At 36.5% G+C, this 25,734-nt stretch overlaps 1 protein-coding gene across 1 annotated transcript; it reads left to right on the top strand.

The window, feature by feature from the left end:
- Window positions 1-917: 917 nt before the first annotated feature.
- LOC128867715 (protein late bloomer-like) lies at window positions 918-25,734 on the top strand. The gene is made up of 5 exons (XM_054109166.1): window positions 918-1,849; window positions 24,472-24,630; window positions 24,725-24,880; window positions 24,955-25,152; window positions 25,227-25,734. Exons 1-5 carry the CDS (start codon window positions 1,790-1,792, stop codon window positions 25,296-25,298), a joined length of 645 nt encoding a protein of 214 aa, XP_053965141.1. The 5' UTR covers window positions 918-1,789; the 3' UTR covers window positions 25,299-25,734.

Raw genomic sequence — 25,734 nt, forward strand, 5'->3', positions numbered from 1 at the left:
TTTCAAACCTACCTTTAAGTAAGTCCTAAAAAGATTAAAACAAATTCTTAAAAAAATAAACGAATGAAGAATTAAAAATTATGCTATTTCCTTTAGGAACATAAATAAAATTAACGCTAGTTAAATATGAGATTCATGATTTAGTGCTTCCGGTTGTTGCTAGTATTTTTCGGCGATTAATTAGAGAATAAAATTATTTTGAGAGTTTGCAAAAAAAACGTCAATTGTGGCAATAATAGTGAGTTTGATGTTATGTCTTATCGAAAAAAGTCAACTAATTTGCAAACAACTCGATTATTTTACTACTGGTATTATTCTAGTCAATAACGAACTAGTATGATTTCTTCTACTAAATACAATCATCTGAACTTAAATGTTTGTATACTAGTTCGAGTTTTCTCTGCAGGGTATTTTTACATCTTTTGGTTGGGGAAGTGATCCAAGCAGAGAACTGTAGGAGAATCGCAATGACGTTGAAGTAGTTTTTAGGCCCATAAACATCTGGTGAAGTGTTGAGCTTTCCACGTGTATGTATGAATGTATGTGCATACATATCCATACGCTACCTCCCGTCACATAGCGACTATACACCTACATTTGTCTATTCACTGCGTTAGGAAAACAACGAATGAGAGCAAAATAAACAACAAAAAATTGTAGCGAGCGGAGTGAGGCGAAAAAAAAAAATTAATCAAATATTAATTTACACACGCGCATTCATACAAGTATGTATGTGTGTGTGTGTTGTGTTTACACATATACAAATTTATAATGTCAACAGTTGATGTGTCTACCATTTGTTGTTATTAATTGTTTGTTGTTGCTGCTGCTGCTGTTGGTAGTGAGCTTGGTGGTTGATGGCTGTTTTCATTTTCATAGTTGTTGTTGATATGTTACCGCATTCAAACGAATGCAAATAGAGTAGCGTAACGCTATTTAGTTTGTTCGTGACCGTGGCCATTGGCTCGGTAGTTCGCCAGTTCGCTAAATGCTGGTGAATCGCTTTGGGGCTTTTGGTTGCTTGGCGGCTACGCTTTGCTTTGATAGCTCGATTGTTGAGCACATTTGCTTTTGAGTAACAGTGGAGTGGAGTCGCGTCGCCGTGCCGCCGTATCGTATCCGCCGGTTAGTCGAGTCAGTTATCGAGTCAAATCGCACAGCAGCAGTGACGCTGTTATTGAGCTATTCTAGGGCGCGCACAAATATTGAAAAATTATTCCAATCTGTTTAATATTTCTATTCGATTTCTGAGTTTGTCGAGAGAGTGCGCAATTTTTTCAATAAACCTTCGCCGGTTTTTATTTCTGTGCGTGTATTGTCTTTTTTGTGATTTCGCGCATTTTTCATTGTACATATGTATATATGTATGTATGTATGTATATATCTACATACATTTGTACCTGCGTATGCTAAGCGTAGACTTTCAAGATTATTTTCGAAGATTTTCGTTTTTTGCTTTGCCATATTGTAATATACTAAATTTGTATTTATTATTCAATCGGTGCGGTGCAGAGCAAATGGATTTTAAAAGCGTGCTCATCAGCTCAGCCAGTTCTGCCAAGCGTCTTTTTTCGTATAACATTGTTTTTCAAGTGTGATTCTTAATTATTTTTAATGAGTATGTGGCGTGTTTGTTTAATTTGTGACATTTGAAAGTAGTCGTGATTTGGCGGTTCAAATGAATTGAAGCGCGCGGTAATACACGGACAACGAGCAGTGTTTGAAAATTTAATTTAAGTTTCGTTATTTTTATTGTTGTGCATAAGCGGAAAAAAGGAGTCTTGCCAAAATGAGCTGCGCAACAGGCACAATAAAATATTCACTATTCTTGCTGAATATGCTATGGGCGGTAAGTGTGAATTTGAGGGAATTGAAAAGCCATTTACTAAACCTCAGCTGTAAATTAGGATTGTGTATTATTATATGTACGATCTATGCTAATAAATAATCTATGGGTAAATTACAAACGGATATTAATGCTACAACCCAAAAAGTACATATTAGGAGTGGTACCTGCAGGTGGAAGCAGAAGATGAAGGCGGATAGTTTAAGTGGGCAACCACTTGACTTCACTTGGTGTGTCTGATTCGTGGTAGTTAGCGCAAGGAAGAAGCGACTAGCAGTACTCTCTTACCACGCCAATCAAGAAGAGAACGAAAAAAAAAAGTTACAAATGGAGCTTACAAACTCGAAATCTCAAAATTAACTGACAAAAGTGCGATTGTGATATCATTAAAATAAATATATAATTGGCGCGTACACCCTTTTTGGGAATTTGGCCGAGCTCCTGCTTCTATTTGTGGTGTGCGTCTTGATGTTGTTCCACAAATGGAGGGACCTACAGTTTCAAGCCGACTCCGAATTGCAGATATTTTTATGAGGAGCTTTTTCATGGCAGAAATACACTCGGAGGTTTGCCATTGCCTGCCGAGGGGCGACCGCTATTAGAAAAATGTTTTTATTAATTTTGCTTTCACCGAGATTCGAACCGACGTCTCTCTGTGAATTCCGAATGGTAATCACGCACCAACCCATTCGGCTACGGCGGCCGCCGGATGCATCGAAAGTTTATAAAGTTCCCGGAATATATTCCGAAAATTCAATATACAAGTTTGTTCCTCAAAAGCTCTATTATCGCCTTCAAAGTACTTCCCATCAACTGCAAAGCATTTATGCCAGCGTTTGATCCAGCTCTCGAAACATTTCTGGAACTTTATTTTCGGTATAACAATAACAGCCGTCCTTGCGGGTGTTCCTCGTAGTGGTTTCTTGACTCGATCAGAACAGAACTTAAAAAAAATTGCAAGGCGCCATATCAGCTGAATTCGATGGCTAGTGGATGGTATTCGTTTCGTTCTTAGTCAAAAATTCATGGATAATGATAGCACTGTGCGACGGTGCGTTATCATGATGCAAAATCAACGAGTTGTTTTCCCACAAATGCTTTCTTTTTTAGCGAATTGCTTCACGTAAGCGTCTCACAACGCCCAAATAATAGTCCTTATTAACTGTCTGACCTTCTGGCAAAAATTCGTGGTATCCAATACCATTGTAATTCATAAGAATCGTGAGCTTCACTTTTTTTTTTTTGACTGAAAACGACGTGGCTTTTTTGGACTTGGTTCATTCGGAGCTCTTCACTGGCTCGCCTGATTTATGTATTGCGTGTTGTACTCCCCAGTAATGACCCGTTTGATGAATATTGAGTCGGATTCAGTCTCGGATATCATATCTTTGGTGATAGGAAGGCGGTCCTTATTTCCATGAAATTCCGGTACTTTGGGACCAACTTTGCAGCAATACAACATATATCCAAATCAAGAGTTACAATGCCCTGAACGGATTCATAAGCAGTGTTCAAGGCCTCTGCCACCTCTCAGATGGTTAATTTGCGGTTATTTACCAACTTTTCTTGAACTTTATTGATATTTTCATCAGTTTTCGATGTCGGCGGCCTGCCACTACGTTTTCTAACCTCGATGGACTCACGATCTATTCTGAAGCGTTCATGCCACTCGTAAACGGCTGTATTCTCTAGAGTATTCATACCGAAACCGTTGCTCAACATTTACGAGTGTAAGATTTTCGTGCCATTGAATCAATTTTTAACGCAAATTTAATACAAATACGTTATTGGAAATTCAAATTCATTTTTTGAAACTTTGAAAAATTGAAAACACGTGCAACGGTAGATTTATTCAAGACGACGCCACTTTTATAAATGTCAAGCAATGGTGATAAATGCCAAGCGATGGCGATAAAAATCACAGATGTGGCAGCCTAACAAAAACAAAACACAACTCACATCAGTTGGCTTAGTGCGTCACCTGGCGGTTGTTCCGAGAACCTTTTGATTAAGATGGCATATGTACATTAGAGGGCATCACTCTCCATATAATAAATAATGGCGGGGTTTTCCCATCGGAATTATGAGATATATATATCTTAAGACATCTGCCGAAATATAGTATTTCGAAAAAATCCCCTCAGATGATAAAAGAGTTTAAGCTAAATAGATTTTTATAAAAGTTGCATCAATTGAGTTAGAATAATGGCATTTGCGAAAAACAAATTGCGACGTGCATGGTTTAATTTTCAATAAAATAAAAGGGACGAGAAAACACCTCTTTAGTGATAACTTAGTTAGAAGTCGAAATCGGTCAAGATTTGGCTGCGTTATTCAAATTTTCCTTAAAACTAACTTCCAGACAAAGGCCAAAAAATAGCAATTGAAATGCCATTGATTTGATTCTAATGATACAATTTTGAAACGTTCCACTTCCATCTCTATTTATACGTTTAAACACATTTATAGGTGGCAATCATGGGTGGCAATAATAAATGAAGGTAGATTGGCAGTAATTTTCTTTTTATGAATTTCCCGCTGGGTGCTTATTACAGATGTGATCAACAAGATATTGAGCAAGTCTCTATTCGTAATATTGCGTGCTCACTTCCGATTATTTGTTACTCTACAAGGCCCGTGACAGTCATTCGTCCGCTCAACGACCGATGGTCACTGTTGATGGAAATATTCGGTAAGGTTCAGAGCAAAGTTTCTTAATGCAAATGTGAAAATGTTGCTGAAGTCATTTGTGTACTCGTATGTGTGATTTTTCTTCTTCCTCTAACTTATAGATTTTGTCGACGAATTTAACATATAGAGTCCGAGTCACTTGATTATAGGCAATAATTTTTATGGAACAAAATGGTTGTTAAAGCAACCGTATTTGATTTAGTAACACCACGGTTTCTTATAATTCAAGGGATGACTGTACTTTGCTCGAAAATAAACATGCATTAAAATATTATTTCATGTAATGGTATTTCGTAGAAGAAGTAAAATTTCAACAGTTGTAATATTGTGCTTGATTTATTGGTTTACAAAATGAAGTCCAAAATAAACAAGACTGAGCTCAAATAGAAACGACAGGAGCTTTGTTCTGATAACTTTGAGTTTATTTATTTAAAATACTCCCATCTGGTCTCGAGACACGGTTTTGCGCGATCTAAAAGCTTTTTGAAAGAGTGGTTCAGGTCATTGACCGAAAAGTCTTGCACAATGTCGGTACAAGCCTTTTGGATGACCTTTACGGACGCAAAACGTTTTCTTTTCATGACCGAATGCAATTTTCCGAAGAGGTAGAAGTCACAAAGAGCGACATAGGGCGAATATGGTGAGTGATTGGTGGTTAAAATGCTACATCCAGTCAAAAAATCAGTCACAAGAGTGAATCGATGAGATGATACATTTTCATGCAATAAGCACTAGCTTCCTCCTTCGCGGTATTCAGGGCGAATTCGACGAATGCGATGCAAAAAACGCTTCAAAACGCCAAGATAGAAACTTGTATTGACGGTTTGGCCCATTGGTACGAACTCCTTGTGGTCAATTCCCTTGGAGTCGTAAAAACAAATGAGCATCGACTTGATTTTTGACTTCTCCAAACGCGATTTTTTGGACGGTTGCTCGTCTGGGACCTTCCATTCGGCACTTTAACGCTTAGTTTCAGGTTCATATTGAAGACACCACGCTTCATCACCAGTTACAATGTTGTAAAGGAAGTTCTCGTCTTTTCTCGCTTCTTTAATGAGGTCTTTCGAATGTTGAATTCTGAGCAATTTGTGGTCCTCAGTTAACGTGCACAGACCTCTCGTAAGCCCAAATAATCAGTTAAAATGCGATAAATCGATGAGATATTCAACTCCGATTTCATGAATTTTAACGATGATTTCGGTTAATTTTTGATAAATTTATGAAGTTTTCGGTGATTACTTATTTTGCGCGGCCCGTAAGTTCATTGTGCTTTATGTCCTCACAACCATCTTTGAAACGTGTAAACCACTCATGAGCACGAGATAGATAGTTTTGTTAAATTTAAAAATGTATCTATGTATATTAAAATAACAGCCAGATGATAACGTCCTGAGTATGATATCGAAATTTTTTATAAGATTCATGTCCAATCCTGTAATATCTGCACTCCTAACAAATCGACGAGTGGCATTTCCATCTATTGTATTTCCATATCCTGGTGTTGATTGATTATCTACTATCAAAACCATTTCAGTTATATGTACGAGTATGCAAAGCATGGCTAATATGGCTTGAAGTTGAACAGAAGGATTCATGGGGTAGTAAATTTAGGCTTCCGGGCCACTGTAGTGTTTTCAAAGCGGATGTAGCCGCAATTAAAGAAGCAGTGGATTGGTTGTTTATTTCCCTAATTACTGTAAGGAATACCCGTCTGTTTGTTGTTTGTGCGTTCGAAATTAGTCGGCGAAAGCTTAATTTCTCTCTCTACTGCATCCCAATACTTTGATATTAGACTCATTTGGGGTACCGGTTACAATGGCATAGGGGGAAACCGCTGAGCTGATGAGCTGACTAGACAGGCGACCCTCGAGATAGCTTTTCCGCGAAATGAGAGGATTGAGGTTTCTCTGGGAATTTATGGTCTACTCCTGCAAAGATGGACCTAGCGTCAGAGAGCGCTGGGTTAGTACACAAAAGTGCAGAGTCGCGAGATTCTTCTTGCCACTGGTAGATCGTGGGCGCTCTAGAGAACATCTGAAGCTAACAAAGACGGAGTTCTTGAATTTGGTGGGTGTCTTTACCGAGTACTCTCCGTTAGGTATCCATGCGGTGAGACTTGGAATCGCTTCAAGTCTTCTCTGCCGAAGCTGCCTGGAGGATGAGGTGGAATCATCTCAGCACCTTCTACTTCGCCCTACTCTCGTTCGGTTAAGTCTCAGACATCGGGGCTCTCACTTTTTTGCTACAGCTGCGGATATAGCAGGTTTAAATATCACACACCTGGTGAAATTCATCAGCGGCTTGAAGCAAGTAATAAAAAAGTAATAAGCTAGGTTAGGTTAGGTCGTGATCCCCCACTCCAAAGCCTCTTCTTCCTTTGTGCCCCTATTTGGTTCTTCTCTCTCTGCTTCTATATGGCATCACAATGGACGAATTTGCTTCTTTGTTTAAGTGAGCCCCTCTCGTGGGCAGCCCTTTATGCTAACCTAATTAACTTGAAAGAAATACTCTAAAGAGTACGAGGAAGAGGAATCCTCTACTGGCCGGTGTATGTTCACGCCAATGAAGGTCTTAGTTCATTTGGGATGGGAAACTGAAAATAATTAGTTTCAGGCACAGCCTTGTAGAATTACCAAGCATTAAAGGCATAAAGCCAGGGGGTCGTATGAGTAACTTTAATAATAAAAGGTGAATACATTGATATGGAAAAAGGACGAAATTTCTTTCAACGTTGAATACTTGCTGTTAGTTTTTGAAATTTATACTAAATAAAAATTACATACCTTAAGAGTAGTAAAAATCACGAAATCTTGGTGTATTGAGGCGAAGAGTTCATAGCTCCCAACAGGGCCGAATAAAAATGTTCATATTTTTGGTTTATTACACTTCTGTGTGTACATATGTCTATTACACTCGTCTACAATTTACATACAAATATATTCATATTAATAAATTTCCATATAAAAAGCATTAAGCGCAGGAAACTTAATTAATTAAAAATGTATTTTATTTCAAACTTAATATATGAACAGCTACTCGCCATTTGGTTTGCCTCTCAATTTTTTTATTCGTTGTACGTAATCAGCCCGCCCCAAAATTTTCATTAGCCCGAATGAAAATTGAAACTTAATTTGAGCCAACTAACACATCCATTACATTTTTCACTTTATATGGTACCCTTCCATAGCTTAGCAAAAGCTACACACCAAAAATAGCAAAGAGTAAATATGTTTATGTTTGTACATAAAAAACATACGCAGCTAGTAGGTATGTATGCATGTTGAATATACCAACAATTAATACCTACTTATTCATCAAAACGTATGCTCATTATCTCCTCCCGACCATTCCACGACCTTCTTTGAAAAATAAATAAATAAAATAAATAAATAATGTTTTTTACCGTCATGCATAATTACTCTATTTCTCACCAAGCCATATCTACAGTATTGTGCAAATCCAGAGCTACTTTTTTTACCGAGTCATATATCAAATTTTTTTGTAATATACAGTAAATCGTAGTAATATTTTTAGGGGTATTTTCTTCTTCAAGTCTACAGAGTAAAAATATTACCATTTATACTTATAAAAATTTTGCTATTTTGGCTTCGATGTTTCTCAAAAAATGCCTATTCTCATTATTAGAAAAATTTGCTATAAGTATCGTATGTTTGATTTTCATTTTCAGACTAATAAATGAAATCTCGAACTTGCTGCAGTTAATGTAAAAATTCATTGAAGGTCTAGTTTGACTTTTGTGGGAAGAAGTTGGAAAATTATTGAGTTACCTTAATTATTATATTTATTGAAACTAATATAAGCCACTGAGTGAGATTCGCCCGCCTGCAATTTAATTGTTATAAAGAGAGCTGAAGTATTTTCAACCGAAACTTTTATTTATTTAAAATTGTCTTAATATTTACATTGAGTTACTACGAGGGGTGCCTTTTATATGTCGGGATTAGAGAACAGAAACAAATTTTAATCATCGAAAATCACTTTATTGTTTTTCAAAATATTCTCCATAAATATCTATTGCATGCGTTTGGACCAATTGTCGAAGCACTTTTGCCACTCTGAATGAGGGACCTCCAAAACATGCATTCTGAATGCCGCAACCTCTTCTTCAGGTGTCGAAAAACGTTGACCTCTCAGTTTGTTTTTTACATACGGGAATAAAAAGAAGTCATTCGGTGCCAAGTCAGGACTATACGGCGGATGACCCATTAATTCGACGTTTTGGGTGCTCAAAAATGCAGTTGTTTGAACCGATGTGTGAGAGCTCGCATTGTCCTGGTGAGTAGTGATCCGTCTTTGCCGATTGGTTTTCCTAATTTCTTGGAAGACAACTGACAAACAAATGGTTGTGTACCACTCAGAATTTACTGTTCTGCGTTGTTGTAGTAGTACGGTTGCGACATGTCTAGTTTTTCCGAAAAAAACAGGCGACCATTTGTTTGGAAGTGCTTCGTGCGCGAACAACTTTTGTTGGATTTGGCTCATCTTGAAACACCCATACAGTCGACTGCTGTTTACTTTCGGGCTCATACGCGTAAATCCATGATTCATCACCTGTCACGATGTCATAGACGTGTTTCGAAGCCCTGCGATCGTTTTTTTTTGAGCATTTCCTTCGACCAATTGACACGAGCGACCTTTTTTTGAGCGATTGACAAATTGTGTGGGATCCAACGCGAACAAATTTTTTTGACAATAAAATGTTTATGTAATGTGGTCCCACTAATGCCTAAGATTGTCTCAATCTCACGATAGGTCCCATGACGATCTTGCAATATCAGTTCGCGCACAGCATCATTGGTTTTCGGAACAACAACTCATTTTGGACGACCTTCACGAAATTCGTCTTGGAGTGAACTACGACCACGATTGAACTCACCATACCATCGATTAACACTGGTCCTCCATCATCGCCAAAAAATGAATTAAGTTCATCCATGCAATGTTGCTGAGTTAATCCACGTCGAAAGTTGTAAAAAATAATCGCACTAAAATGTTCACGATTTAATTCCATTTATGGACCGAGATGAATCTTTTAAGTTACTGTAAACAACACAAATAGCGCTGGTATTTCAAAACGTTCTGCTGTCAGTTGCCAGATTGCAACACCCGGGTTGCCAAATCCCGAAATATAAAAGGCACCCCTCGTACTATGAGCATTAAACACCAAATGATAGAAAAGTATTTTTCCAATAGCGTTTGGTCCGATTAGATGGTTATAGCGCTTTTTGGTAGATATTATCAAGGCGAATTCTTTTGGGGTAAAGTTACTAATATAGATGAGACGCATTGATTAAGGGTGGTGGCACTAGACCAACAACAATGTTTTGAACATTAGAAATGTCATGACAAAAGAAATTAGAAAGGAAAAAGAAAAGAAACTTTGTTGCTCAGCCGACATAAAGTTGAAACTAAAAGCATGCTATAGTGCAAATGGAACGGCTTTTCGACATTTAATTTTACGCTGGCATCCGGATGTACACGGCGAAAGAAAAAACAAAAATCAGCTGATCTACTGATACAACCCAAGGCGAATTGATTACTGAAGTTAACGTCTTCCCAAAACATTTACTTTATTTTAGCGATTTTGACAAGTCTGACGTCAAGACCTTTACCAATACAAAAGAAACGAACAAAACAAACATAGAGAGGAGAAATTATATGTTTGTAAAAACTTAGTGAATGGCTTGGTAATATTGGTAGTCAAACGAACGGAAACGAAGTGCGGCGTGTTAATGTGTGATAGTTTCTATTGCTTTCGCCTACTCTGCCTCTTCATAAGTAGTTCCCCTTCCTTTTGTTTATTTATTCATGGGCTCTGATAACAAAGCGAATTCGTAAGACGATATTCTAACATCCTTGGAAATCACCTTTAAGGTGTTCTCAATTGTGATATCCGTCATACCAACAATACCCTATGCTTAATTGAGCTGTACCATTTACCATTTCCATCATAAAACTTATGGTAATTCCAATTGAAGCTCTTATTCTTTTGAATGCATATCCTAACCTCTAAATAAATTTTGTAATTAATTATTATTTTTTACTTAAATGGCAACGCTATGGCAACTATTATTGGTGTAAATCTATATTTACGGCGACATTGATATATGTATGGACGTATGTATGTATATATATATATTTCTTTACAATTAATAAATGTTTGTAATAAATTTTTTAATTTCCAAGAAAACGATGGCAACCTCGGCTTAAATTTTTTTTCAAACTTGTTTTAATTCCTCTCATTCGAGACACTAAATATTAAATTGCAATTTGTGATTAGCAATAAAATTCACGTAGCAACGCTATCAACAAATTTTTTTTATATTAGAATAATTTTTTTCTTAAAAATATTTACTTTTTTACCCATGCTGTAATATTTATATTTATTTCTTAATATATTACTTGGCTTAATATAAAAAGGTGGCAACACCCTGTTAAAATGAATGTTACACAAAATGCATTTCCAACGATGTAAACAATTTTAAAATTGAGGCAGTAGCTTTTGAGTGAATTTTTTATGTGTACGAGTATAGGTTCAGAGTCAATTGGAATACGTTACTGTGTAGATCGTATCCCAATAAAATAGTACTCCAATTAAGACTTCGTTTATGGATTATATGGTTAAAAAAAGACATGGTCTTAATTTTTAAAATCCACATTCGCATTCATTTCTGATCCACTATTTCTTGGAAATTTTGAATCTGCATATGCTTTCAAATGACTTATGGCTTTCGTTTGGTTAGACAAAAGATCGACCCGCATTGTATTTATGTATTTATGAGTATGCAAACAAACCACAATACTCATATATTTTTCTATGCAGCTAATATTTCATTACTTGAGTCAAAAATGACAGCAACAGCTAATGGTGTTAATCCAGTTAACGCCGTAGGTAACCAACATTGTGAACATGACTCTATGCCAGAGTATGTTGGCTCTGACCGCAAGAACATGTTGAGGCAAGCAAAGAAATTAAAACGTAAAAAATATTGATACGCAGAAAATTCAAAAATATGTATATACGCATCTATACATATTAACATCCATAAAAACATATCTACTCTTATATGTATTAAAAAGTCATAGTCTCAACACGCTCTAATGAGCCACACGGTACAGCACAGGCTTGAGGTTGAGTGAGCAGTGGGAGAAGCCAAAAGACTTTTATGTTAGGCTGTGCTAGGAAAAAAATAGGCAAACCTTCGAGTTAGTTAGTCCAGATGATATCATTTCCACTTCAGTTAAGTGAGTTAACACCACAACTATTTGCCATGGGAGTTCATGTCTATAAACAGGCAACCGCACATAACGCACCAAGGTCTTGATGACTTTGAGCCATGTGCCGGTGGTCGTTAGTATTTAAGTTAGAGTGAAAAATCGTACATACGTATATGCGCACTCACATACCTGTATGTACGTATGTTTTTATGCCCCTACAGTATTGTGCGTAACTTTGTTCCAACTTTTTTCTGCTAAACTCTTAATTTAAGTATCATACTTGGGCGCCGTTTTAATAATAATAATAATAAATCCCGGAAAAATCGTCTTCATTGACTGCAGCATAGGGTAATTGGTTAAATGGAGAACTTAATCGCGTGCTATGCGATAGAAAATGTCACTCCATCTAAAAGACAACATCTATAAAACGTCTGTGCATTCTCACCCTGTTATATATTCAAGTATAGGGCGCTAGAAAAGCCCCACAAAAGAAACTTCAGATAGCACAAATTAAAACCAATACATTCGTGGAAGTCTTAGAATCGCGCCGATTGAGCAAAAAGATACAAGAGAACCGTATTCGCTGGTATGGTCAGGTCCAATGGACGCCTAGCTCCAATATGATAAAGAAAGTTCTAAACATAGTTACGGCGCCGAAAAACCCAAAGCGACCCCAACATACTCGTACATGGACGAAGTAGATCGAAAGCGACATGAAACGTGCGAATTTAAACACCGGGACAAGTCAAGATTGAAAAATTTGGCGATTCCGAACTAAGAAAGCTGACCCCAAGTAAAACGGGACAAAAGAAAGGAAGAAAAATATATGTGTTATTATTATAAAAGAAATTCAATGATTATATATATATATGGGGCATTCTTCGCCAACCGGACACCCCCATCTGCCCAGAACAGTTTTTATAAAAAAAAATTTTTCCCTATGCCGAAATAAAAGCTTATGTCATGTACTTTAATTTGTCATGTGGCACTTTTTAAATATTCAAGATGGACGACGAATATTGACATGATGCTCGGGGGTTTCTGGGTTCGCTGCTGAATATAAATATTGAAGGAAATTGCTGAAATTGGAATTTTTTTTTCATAATACAGGATTTTTTTCACAGTAAAACTTTTTTTTCTTCTGGAGAATTGGAAAATCTTTTAATTATCACTTCCTTTTTGTTTGAGATTTGGAAGGAATGGCTTCTTAGTATTTCTGGTACTGGTGCTGCAGACTCGAATCTTTTGTTAAGCTTCCAACATATTTGTCAATATTCGTCGTCCATCTTGAATATTTAAAAAGTGCCACATGACAAATTAAAGTACATGACATAAGCTTTTATTTCGGCATAGGGAAAAATTTTTTTTATAAAAACTGTTCTGGGCAGATGAGGGTGTCCGGTTGGCGAAGAATGCCCCATATATATAATTGGCGCGCACACCCTTTCTGGGTGTTTAGCCGAGCTCCTCCTATTTGTGGTGTGTGTCTTGATGTTATTCCACAAATGGAGGGACCTACAGTTTCAAGCCGACTCCGAACGGCAGATATGTTTTTTATGAGGAGCTTTTTCATGGCAGAAATACACTCGGAGGTTTGCCATTGCCTGCCGAGGGGCGACCGCTATTAGAACATTTTTTTTTTTCCTAATTTTTATACGAGACTCAATACTTCCTGGGGGCCACGTTGCAGTTAGCTGCTAATGTTTGTTTTATCTTTTACCAGCTAACTGGCACCTTATCTTTAGATAAACTTTATCAGAAATTGTGTACTGACAGTTGTTCGCTAGCCAGACATTGAGGAATCAGCGATCTACCGATTATTTTCTTATTGTGCGCTTAATCTCACATTGGGAAAATTGCCCCAATTTTAAATTTCCACGTATTTGTAGGCATATTTGACATCTTATTTTTAGCTACTTTAGCTACTAAAAAGCGAATTCATATAAATTGGTAGCGGTATTGCTTTTTACGTATAGTACAGACCGTCAGTTGATCGCTGCTATGTAAAAGGGTGAAAAACCTGCAAATAATAACATCCTTCGACAGTCGGCTTGAGAGCTGATGAAACAAAATTTTGTAGAAAATCTGAGTCTCGTATAGAAAATCAGTTTCTGAGTTTTCTCAGCTTGGCGATTTTAAGGCTTTTCATTTTTAATTTGAAGTTGCTGGCCGCGAAAGTGTATTTAAAAAACTAGAATTTTTTTAAAAGTAATTAATTTTAACAAAATATCTTTCTAGGATGCGCTTTAGTGCGAAAAACATGAAAAATTCCATATTTTAAAGATCATAAAATCGAATATTTTATGAAAGTGTGATGCTCATTATTTTATTTTTAGCCGAATTAATATAATTATTAATTTTCATTAGTCTTCTAACAGTCGATCATACATAATGTGTAAAATCACTTAACTCTTTGAAGCAAAATCAAACCAAAATTGTACATAAAATTGCTAATCTCAAATGGTTTCTTAATAGATAATAAAACGGTATTTAATAAATTTAGAAACGCATCCGTGCACACATAAAGTTAACCTTGTTTTCATTGGTAAATTCTTCATATTTATGGATAAATGGAAAATTATCAGAATTCTTCCGTTCAAGTATACAAATTTCAAATTTTCATGTATTAGTACAAGAGTATGATTACAAACGCGCTTTTAAGGTAATTTTGTAAAGAAAATATTTCAATTTGACATTATGAACAAATCAACAAATAAATAATAGATTTATTAATTAAAGAGTATTTTTAGTGGCATTGCTACTTTTTTTTAATTCAGAAAGTATTGATATTTTTTTTATAATGTGAAGTGCACATGTATACATACTTTTTAGACCAAAACCACTTCCTTTCTTTGAAATTTATTTACCAAATAGGTGTTAATTACATTAAAAAAATAAATAATTGGCGTGTACACTTCTGTTAGGTGTTTGGCCGAGCTCCTCCTCCTATTTGTGGTGTGCGTCTTGATGTTGTTCCACAAATGGAGGGACCTACAGTTTCAAGCCGACTCCGAACGGCAGATATGTTTTTTATGAGGAGCTTTTTCATGGCAGAAATACACTCGGAGGTTTGCCATTGGCTGTCGAGGGGCGACCGCTATAAGAAAAAACTTTTTCTTAATTTTGGTGGTTCACCGAGATTCGAACCTGGGTTCTCTCTGTGAATTCCGAATGGTAATCACGCACCAACCCATTCGGCTACGGCGGACGCCTTGCTGGTTTTGTTGATATAAATATTTAATATTGCATGCGAGTGAAGTCACGTTAACCAGCTAGTTCTAAAGGGTCTTTCGAAAGGTGCGTCTAAATGTCGTTATAAAACTCAACAAATTAAAAATTATATTATTTCAGGATTTACTATTTTTATTCAAAATATGGCTCTCAACAATTATATGTGCAAAGTTTTTTTTATTAACGAATCTTGAAGTATAAAAAGAATAACGTTTAGAAATTACAACTAGTACAACTGTTAGTGAAAAAGGAAAAACTAAATTGATTATGAATGTATAAATATATAAGGTACAGCTGATACTGGGTACCCATCTGGTCTAAAACTGTTTTACGCTTGAGCCGCCGACGATGAGTATTTGGCTGGAGCAAAGCCAATGATTCAGCGTTCACATGTGTCCCTAAACATCGTCAATGACGAGCAGCATACCAAGATCACATTGCATTGACGATGTTGCGCAAAACTTTATATTGGAATCGTTGGAAAATAGTCATGCAAAATTCGCTTGAGTATCCCCATAACTGAATGCCATACGTCCAGATCGGTTTAAGAATTTGATTATATAGCTGTGGTTTTTTGTTCGTTGACAGAATAGAGTGTTTGCCAATAGGTAAAGAAGGTTTTTTGTTTTTAATTCCAGCTCTTCACGCTGTTTTTTGACATGCGCCTTCCAACGCAGTTTAGCATCAAAAGTAATTCCAGGATATTTTGCCTCGTTGACGCACGGTGTATTTACGCTGTTTATGTAGACTGGATTTTAAATAGTTTTTTTTTTCAGGCCGAATACAATGTGCACTGATTTTGAATTACAGTGCACTCGCGGTAACTCGAATAGCCGCTAAGTCGAACGACGTGCTAACTCGAACACATTTTTTTCCCTATTGACTAGTTTGTAACTCGAACAATATTAAAGCGCTATAACTCGAACAAAAAAACAAATTTATTTATACACACATTCTTTTCAAACATGTACATTTTGTACCTACATACATATGTAATAGTATATGTATATAAATTATATGTATACTAGTGTATTTCTGCCATGAAAAAGCTCCTCATAAAAATATCTGCCGTTCGGAGTCGGCTTGAAACTGTAGGTCCCTCCATTTGTGGAACAACATCAAGACGCACACCACAAATAGGAGGAGGAGCTCGGCCAAACACCTAACGGAAGTGTACGCGCCAATTATTTTTTTTTTTTTTTTTTAGTGTATTGTCCATATGAATATTTCGACGTTAATATCCCGTTAGTTTTCTGGGAACAACATCTTGCATTGACCAAATTGCTTTAAATTTGTCATTTGTAGTGTATCAGTGCATGTGAGTAATGGATCGTAAAAGGTTGAAGTGTTTAACATTAAAAGAGAGGGCTGAAGTCCTTAACAAAATTAAACGTGGATGTAGTGTTACTTCTCTAGCGAAGGAATATGGGGTAGCCAAGTCCACCATAAGTCTTATAAAAAAGAAAGACAAGGCAATTTTAAAAGCAGTAAACAACACGTTTTTGGGTCCTGGGAAGAGGAGAACTTTAAAAGCTTCTGAGTTTCCTAAAATGAAAGCCGCTTTATACAAATGGTTTCTGTCCCAAAGAAAAAAGAATTACCCAATAAGTGGACTCATCTTGAAAGAACATAACATGAAAAACATAATTTACAGGTCGAATTTACGCTTTATGATGTTAACAAATGGAATGATGGTGCCGAATTTACCGACACAGAAGTAATAATTGAAACTAGTGATTCTGAGTCTGAGTTTAACAACACAACTGAGACATGTGAGCGGATATCATCTGAGGAGGCAGTTAGCTCTATCAATAATGTAATTCAGTGGGCCACAACTGAACAAGTAAGCCCCGCAAAGGTTAACACTCTTCAATTGCTGCGTGAAAAAGTCATATTCAACATTGCTGCAGGCAAGAAAAGACAAACACACATTACAACTTTCTTTTCGGCCTAACTTTTCTGTTAAAGCTGACTTTTTTTGTGTAACTGACACAAAGACTGCCAAATATTTGATGAAAAATATTGAAACGAATTAATTATTTTAAACATATTCATGTTCATATCCATATGTAAATAAATAAATAAATTTAATTGAAAAAAATCGATATCGATGACTGTTTTTTTAACATAGCACACTCAATTGATAAGTCGAACAAATTCGATAAATCGAACAGCGCCTGTTTTAATTAGTTCGAGTTATCGCGAGTGCACTGTATTTAGTTTGATATACCATTTTGATTACCATTTTATACCGTTGATTGCAATTTCATCGTTGTAAAACGTCGGCAAAATCAATTTATGCAAAATGACATCATTTAAATATCCACCATGAGCACGTCTACAGGTAAAATCTGTCAAACTGTCGATTCATGAATGCCTAATTTTTGAGAGCGACGAGATATCGATGTTAAAAGTTGTTCAGCAACACTTTGGGCTACAGCAGCAATATTCTCAACAGAACGTCCAGTTTATGGTCTTCCAGTCCTATTTCTATACTCGACAGAACCCGTTCCATGAAATTTTTTTACCAACCCTTGAATTGTCGACTCATTCGGACGATTATTTCAATCAAAAAATCGTGAATTTTGCGATACGTTGCTCTTAAAGATCGACCAATTTCATAATTAGTTTCAATAATTTTAAGGCGTTATTCTATCGTGTAAAATTGTATATCTGTCTACTTGATAAATGTCAATGATGACTTAGAAAGGGTACCGTCTAGGAATTATTCATTTACGACTTTTGAAATACCCTTTCTTAATAAAAATAGACCACAAGTGGACCGCTACTGTTTGTACCTGATAGTAGGTTGTATTATAAACAATTTTAATTATCAAGGCCTCACTTAAAGTTGATGACCTACCCCACGTCAAATACTTGGTTGATCACTAGTGAAGGTGTAACAGCACAGCTGTGTGATGTTTTCAGCGAACTGAAGCTCACATCACCGCCATCGCATCTTATGATGATTTTATTCCCAAAATTATGGGCACAAGCAATAACTGCCCAAGACGACTTAAACAAGAATTGAGTTATGTGCGCTACAGTATTCTACTAACAACTATACAGGTACATACATATAACTAGGTCCTGCCATAAGTTCTATTACAAGTTAAGTCCGTTATAGATATGAAATTATAATACTTCTTTTAATGGAGTTAGTTTGATTTAATGACGTAAATATTAAAAATCAAGTTTCTTAATTTTCATTCGAAATGGTGACCATTTACTTTTACACAAGCCTTTAAACAATTAGGTCATTCATCCATTGCAGTACGCACGGTTTCCATGGGTATTGACGACGCTGCTCGAAACGAAGATTGTTTAAGACCTTCCAAATTTCTGTGAGGTCTTCGACAGCTTATGTTTTCCAATTCGGACCACAATTTGTGGTCCATTGGATTCAGATCTGGACTTTCAGACAGCCAATTTTCTGCGACTGTGAACCCAGAAATATTCTTTTTTGGACAGTGCTGGGTGGTTTTTGCGCCCTCCATTAAAGAGGAGATGTAGCACCTTTGCAAGACACTCCCCACCAAACCATTGCGGAGGCTGGATGGTAGCCACGTTGAACCCATGGAATAACATTTTTTGCGTCTTTAGAAGTTTTAGCATAGATTTTGTCGTTTTACTTATTAAAAACTGTTCAAGATGTTGAAGTGAAATTTTTCTCATCTGTAAAAATAATATTTTCATGGCCGTTGACCGCGTGCCATCGAAGAAGCTGCTTGCATCTGTCGAGTCTAATTTTCTTAAAGTGCGCTGTCAAAAGATGACCAGTTGAGCGACGGAAGACTTTCCCTAATTAGTCTGGACATAGATCTGGTCGATACCTTCGTTTCCCTGGACAAGATTTTCTGCTTACCTAGGTGATTGCTGCGAATTTTGTTTCACGAACGGCTTTTATGGCTGCACTGGTTCGAACCACGCGAGGACGACCACTTATTTTTCTGCCTGCCACTCTAGACGTTTGGGAAAAACGATTGATCGTGCAGTAAACAAACATTATCGAAATATTAAGTTTTTTCAGCAATTCGTAAATCTCACTTGCACTTTAGTGCACAAGCGAAATTTACCACGAAACTGGGTATATTTTATGATTAGACAATGCATACGAACAAAAGCAGAAATAACGGAACATTTTTCTGCGAATTTGTATGCATTGTATAATTTGCCACAGAATTTATAGTCCGGGAGCCAGGGGTCATTTTGACCTCATCATTTCATGCCGACTGATTTTAATACTGAAAGCAGACGCCATCCAACGGATGACGAAACCAACCTTCAGCTGGTTCAGTAGCGCTGGGTACGTGCGTGGGATGCTGTCGAAAAAAAATTTCTACCAACTCATTTTATACCTGCTGGAATTTTTTTGATGTATTGTTGACATTTAGTATTTAAAAAAAAAAGGCAGCTGCGCGGTAGAGGGGTGAAAACACGTCAGCTGAACAGGTGAACTTAAAAAAAAATTGAAAAGTAAAACTTCTTTATGCCGATTGGAATTTTTTTACATAATTTCGGAAACATATGAAAATATAATAATGATGGTCAGCTGCGTTTGTAGCTGTGGGAAGACCATCAGCCGAAGCAAGAATGTATCATTGCGTTCAGCTGACGTATTTTCCCCCTCTAACGCGCTACTGACTATTTTTTTTTATTCTACTAAATGTCAACAATACATGAAAACAATTTCAGTCGGTATAAAATGAGTTGGTAGAAATTTTGTTTCGACACGTTTCGTATCCTCCCACAATCACACCCAAAATAACGCTGATTTTCGACATTCAAAAATTCAAAATTCAAAAAGTCGGTCCGAAAAAATGTGTCTATCTATTTAAGATTTCAAAAATTCAGCAATTAACCGTTATTTTTCTAATCAAAAAGAACAGTTAAATCTTAATTTTAATTTTTCACGTGAAAAGTGAAAGTTAAAATTGGACTGTTGGTTTTTTGGTAATACAATAATTAAAAGCTAACATTGGACTCGTATTTTTTGATCAATAATAGCAGCTCAAACTTAAATAAAAACTTTTAAAAACTACTCTGATGTTACAAGCCCCTTTTGGTAAAAAATTTAAGTTAAGATTAAAACTTAACTTTTATTTTTGAGTCAACGAATAAGGCCCAAATTTTGACTTATTTTCGACTGAAAAAACAAAAGTTGTATATTAGCTTTCCTATTTGACTGAAAAAATAAAAGACGCAATAAAATAAGGGCCAACTTTTAATTTATTTCCGACCAAAGAAGAAAAGCCAAATTTTAACTTTTATTTTCACCGATAAACTAAGCTTAACTGTTACGGTCCCTGTGCATCCACAAAATTTGATCACCAATTCAAAAAGTCCATGTGTTTTGACTACCGCGTTTCAGCTTTCGTTTACTCATAGTCGAATTCTGAGTAAAATCGATGATTTGATATTTATCTACGAATACAAATTTATGTGTCATGTATGCTGCATCTGTTATATTTGGTGAATTTTTGCAGACGTGTGGATTCATTAAAAAAATATTTGTGAAAAATAAAAAAAAAACACAAACGTACATTGCATGACCACAAATAACGCCTCCACATATGGTACACTAGAAAATAGGTTAGAGACAAGTGTGTGTGTATATCCATTTTTATATGAACTGAAATGCTCACCTACATACAAAGAAGTACAATTTATTTGCCCGTCTAATAGCTTGATTATAAAGAAATGTGCACATTACTATGTATTTATGCACAATTAAATATTCAACACTGTCATTGCAATTATCATATTGCCTACTTACAACTATCATACAGTAAACGATTGTCATACGCCCCCAATAAGGGAAATATGTGTGTACATGTATGCCCTACTCTGCCATCCCCTACTCTGCAATCTATGATACTTCGGCACATGTAAGAACCGACTTGCCAATTTGCCGCCGTTTCCATTTTTTATTTTTTTTTTACCCTTTCTTATTTGCAAATTGTTACTATTTGCGTGCAAATTACATGAAAGCTAATATGAGTTAGGCAATTGTTCACATCGTACAGCCATGTGCAATCACATTAGTTGCTCCATTAGTCAGTGTTGTGTCCAGCTTATGCGCGAGCTTGCATGCTCAATTGTCTCAGGCCAAGCCTCTTGCCGTGTGGCATGCATCGGTGAATCAGCCCTCTGTGGCGTCGAAAATTAAATCACACACGCGCGTTACACACTCTCCACTGAGATAAGCGCTTAGTAATGCCACGAGTAACGTTTGCGTTATTAGCTATAAATAGTGTAATTGATTCAAGAATCTGTGAGCAGCATTCAAGTTTCTAAGCTTTCATTATATCATATATGTATACCTACATACTTACATGCATAAATATATGTATACATATATTTAATTGAGGCCTGAGACGGCGGCCAGTGGTAGTTGGGTTTGCGGCTGCTTTATTGTTGATTGGCATGTTGTTTGCTTTAATAGTCGTTTAATTCTTAATAAGCAGCTTTTGTCCGTTTTGAATCTAAACAAAGCTGAGAATACTGAATAAAATAATAATGATAGAAAAAAGCATACTTAGTTTTTTACCAAAGAAATGCGCAAAGCTAAAATATTATTTCCTAGGCAACTAAAATAATAATTTAACTTTAGAAAGGTCTTCTAAACTATTAGCGTATAGTAGTCAAAAATCGTTAGCTGTTATATTTTAGAATTTTGGATATATATGTATGTATGTTGAATATATTTTGGATATATGTACAGGGTGCGCCATCTCGAGCTTCGGTATGGAAATGTTGAATAACTTTGCTATCCATTGTCAGAAGGACTTGAGAAAAAATAATTTGGAAACGTCAATTCAGTACAATTTTAACGATGAATAACTTTACACCTAAAGAACGCGCGGAAATTTTGACCATGTATTTGGAAAATGGTCGTTCAATTGTGCTTGCTCAACGTGCATACCGTCGAAAATACCGCGGTCGTAAAGTGCCTTCTGATAACACCATACGCAATCTGACTAAAAATTTTGAAGAATCGGGGTCGTAGCAAATCATCAACGTGTTTCAGTTCGTAAAAGACGCTCCAATGAAATTGTTGAAACTGTCAAGCAGAGTGTTTTGAAAAGCCCAAATCTGTCATATCGTCACCGTGCCCAGCAGCTAAACATGCCAGCAGCCACTCTTAGAAGGATTTTAAAAGAGGATCTTCACATGTTTCCTTACAAAGTGCAAATAACTCAACGATTATTGGAACTACATTGGAAGCGCTCAGGACCAACATTAGATCTGAAATAGAGGCAATATCACCCGAAATGCTAGCAAAAGTAATGGAAAATTCGAAAAAAGAGCACAATATTGTGTGGCTCGTAAAGGTGGTCATTTGTTGGATGTTGTGTTCTAAGTGCAGTTGAAACAGACTGTAAAGGACAAAATCAAATACAAAAACACCAACAAACATTCAATTTTGCTAGTTGCTAAAGTTATTCAATATTTCCATACCGAAGCTCGAGATGGCGCACTCTGTATATATACATATTTTGCGAAAAATCCTGTTATATTGACCTATAGTGCTTTTGAGCACCACCAACCTCTTCTCTGACAACATTTTTTAGAATATCAAATCAAATTTATGTGTGACAAATCAACCTCGACAGCTTATTTTGCGTTGATTCTTCCTTTCCTCGCATAAAAGCTGTGTGACCTCAAATTGCTGACACAAGCCATGCAGGAGAAGTTGAAACCAAACGGCTTCAAAGTCAACGTAGAAAACACGAGAACGCTGCATCTCAACGACACCATATCGGCTGCTACCTTGGCTGTATGCTAACCGCGGATGGGGGTACTGAGGTAGATGTCGAATACAGAATTAGCAAAACTAAATCATATTTTGGCATTTTCGCTTCATTGTGACAAAACAACAGTATCAGCCTTCCCACCAAGCTGCACATTTTCCACTCGAACGTCAAATCCGTTCTATTATATGGTTGCACCACCTGGAATTGCGATGATCACGAAGCTCCTGCAAACGTTCATAAATCGCTACCTTCGTCGGATTTTGTGAATTTTTTGGCCCCGGACAATATAGTCAACGCCGAGTTGTTGGCACAAGCTAACCAGGTCAACGTTGCATGAGAAATCAAAAAAAAAGGAAATGCCATTGGATTGGCCAAACGCTACGGAGTGTCGCTAAACAAGCGCTGCGCTGGAATACATTTCAACAAACTGCTGGAGAAATTGGCAGACCACGTACCACCTGACGGCGCTCAATAGAAGATGAAATGAAGTCTCTTGGATTATCGTGGAATGAACTAAGATCTCTAGCACAAAACCGTGTCCGTTGGCGGAGGAAGAGGAGTGATTGACGTCCTATGCCCCAAATGGAGGTTAAAGACTTTTGTAGCCTCTGCTTATTGACAAGAAATAGTAAATTTGCTAAGTTATGGGCCCCAGTCTGCTTAATGGTCTGTGTTGAAGAAGGTTAAAGCTTTGAATGCACCCGTTGTCATGCGTGATGTACTTGACTACCATTCGGTTAGACGCAGATTTTTACAGTGCAAATTGAAACTAATCTACAATTTCTACAGAAAGGCGCAAAGTTCCAATCCAATTTTATTTTTTTACTAATTAAAAGAAAATATTCATTTTGAGTAATGTAAATCTTTAGCTTTACCTTTACGTGTTGCATTGCTTGTCTGTATGTATACTGTAGCTATCTAGTTCAAATATGATTGACATACCTACAACGTCATTTGCAAAAATTATAAATCTTCCGTTAGGGTGATTAATTTTGCGCCATCTTGTATAAGGCAATTCTGCATGGGCGGGTTACTTTCTTTCACCGAATTACGCGTTTTGTAACATTTGCTAAGTGTTGGGCGCGTTTGTGTCTGCAATCGGGTTAGAATTATATTCGAACGAAAATTGAAATAAAATAACATATGTTTTCTAGGCGGCCGCCGTAGCCGAATGGGTTGGTGCGTGACTACCGTTCGGAATTCACAGAGAGAACATCGGTTCGAATCTCGGTGAAACACCAAAATTAAGAAAACGATTTTTCTAATAGCGGTCGTCCCTTGGCAGGCAATGGGAAACCTCCGAGTGTATTTCTGCCATGAAAAAGCTTCTCATAAAAATATCTGCCGTTCGGAGTCGGCTTGAAACTGTAGGTCACCCCTCTATTTGTGGAACAACATCAAGACGCACGCCACAAATAGGAGCTCGGCCGTACACCCAAGAAGGGTGTATGCGCCAATTATATGTATATATGTATATGTAGGTTTCAGCTAGTCCGAATAATCGAGCTAATATAATGTGTGAAGCATATTATCTACTTCACACGTTACATAAAGCTACTGAGAATTTCGGGCATCTGCTGCACGAACGAGATTATAAGCATATGGCGCAGGCTAAGTATAAAATTTAATTATTCTTCAACCCTTTCTATCAACTATATAAGTATTATAACACTAATATTAATCTAAATATTTTGATTTTATTTTCAGATCTTAGGTATCTTGGTGATACTTTTCGGTGGTCTTGGTTGGGGCGCAATGCCGCAGAGTTATGCTATAGGCATAATAGTTTTGGGCGGTGTCATCTTATTTATATCGTTTTTTGGCTGTTTTGGCACAATACGCGAATCAACGCGCCTTTTGTGGACGGTAAATGGCAATAAGTCTAATTTGTTTACATATTTTTTTATATATTTTTTAACATTTTTTTTACATATTTATTTGAATTGTTTACTCCTCGCAGTATGCCATTTTTCTCACAGTGTTGCTCGTCCTCATAATCGTTTATATTTGCCTAAGCACGCGTGACATCTTCAAACGGTATGCTATGGAGGGCATAGAGGAGCAATGGCGTAAGGAGGTTTTGCAGCCGGGTTCCATGGATACAGTGCAGTCAGTGGTAAGTGATTTTTGATGCAGGTTAAAGAAAGTTGAAATTATTTTTTTTTTGTGTTTTCACTTGTCATCCAAAAGTACGCCTGCTGTGGCCTTAACTCTGCTGAAGACTATATACACATTGCGCGCGCACCACCAGCAAGCTGCTGCAAGGAGGCTAATTGTATCAATCCTTTGAATCTCCATCTCACTGGTTGTTTGCCGAAAGTAGAGGAAGCTTTCGCTGATGAGGCGGTCACAACGGCTTACTATGAATATGGCCTTTTGGGATTTGATGTGAGTATGCAAACACTTAGATGCAGACGTCTCCTTCGTTTCTTATATTTTAACTTTGTGATTTTATTTTGCAGTGCATCATTTTGCTTTTGACAATCCTACTGGCAATTCACTATCAGAATCGTAAACGAAGATTTAGCTACTAAGTTTGTGGGCAAGCATGAAAGCTTAAGTGCTTTTTGAGTCCGTGGTAGTGGAGAGCTTTTATAGGAAAATTAAATTACTTTATTTTAATGATATTTCAGTTTTTATGTTTTACAAAAAAAAACTTATAAAAAATAGACGTAACGCTAGTAACTAAGGTTGTCGCCTTAAATAATGTGTTGCTTTCCTTGAATGCTTTTATGCAATGTCACTTGTACCTCCATGCAAATCGAATAAATGTTTTTAATATATTTATATTGTAAGTAAATATGTATTTAGGTAAATAGATGAGTATTGTTTACATATAGATTTATTTATTACCGACTAAGTTCTATTTATATTTAAAGAAAAAAGATGTATGTATTTATGAAATGATATTTACAGAAATTAGTTTTGTATTTCATTTAAAAAAATAAAAGAACAAATTTTATTTCTGAA

This window comes from Anastrepha ludens, chromosome 6, assembly GCF_028408465.1.
Source record: "Anastrepha ludens isolate Willacy chromosome 6, idAnaLude1.1, whole genome shotgun sequence".
Lineage (NCBI taxonomy): Eukaryota > Metazoa > Arthropoda > Insecta > Diptera > Tephritidae > Anastrepha > Anastrepha ludens.

Excerpts from the sequence above, each read along its gene's own strand:
- LOC128867715 (XM_054109166.1), top strand. The coding sequence starts at position 1,790 with ATGAGCTGCGCAACAGGCACAATAAAATATTCACTATTCTTGCTGAAT. Across the intron at positions 1,850-24,471 it reads TGCTGAATATGCTATGGGCG|ATCTTAGGTATCTTGGTGAT; the intron begins GTAAGTGTGAAT and ends TTTTATTTTCAG. Across the intron at positions 25,153-25,226 it reads ATGGCCTTTTGGGATTTGAT|TGCATCATTTTGCTTTTGAC; the intron begins GTGAGTATGCAA and ends TTTATTTTGCAG.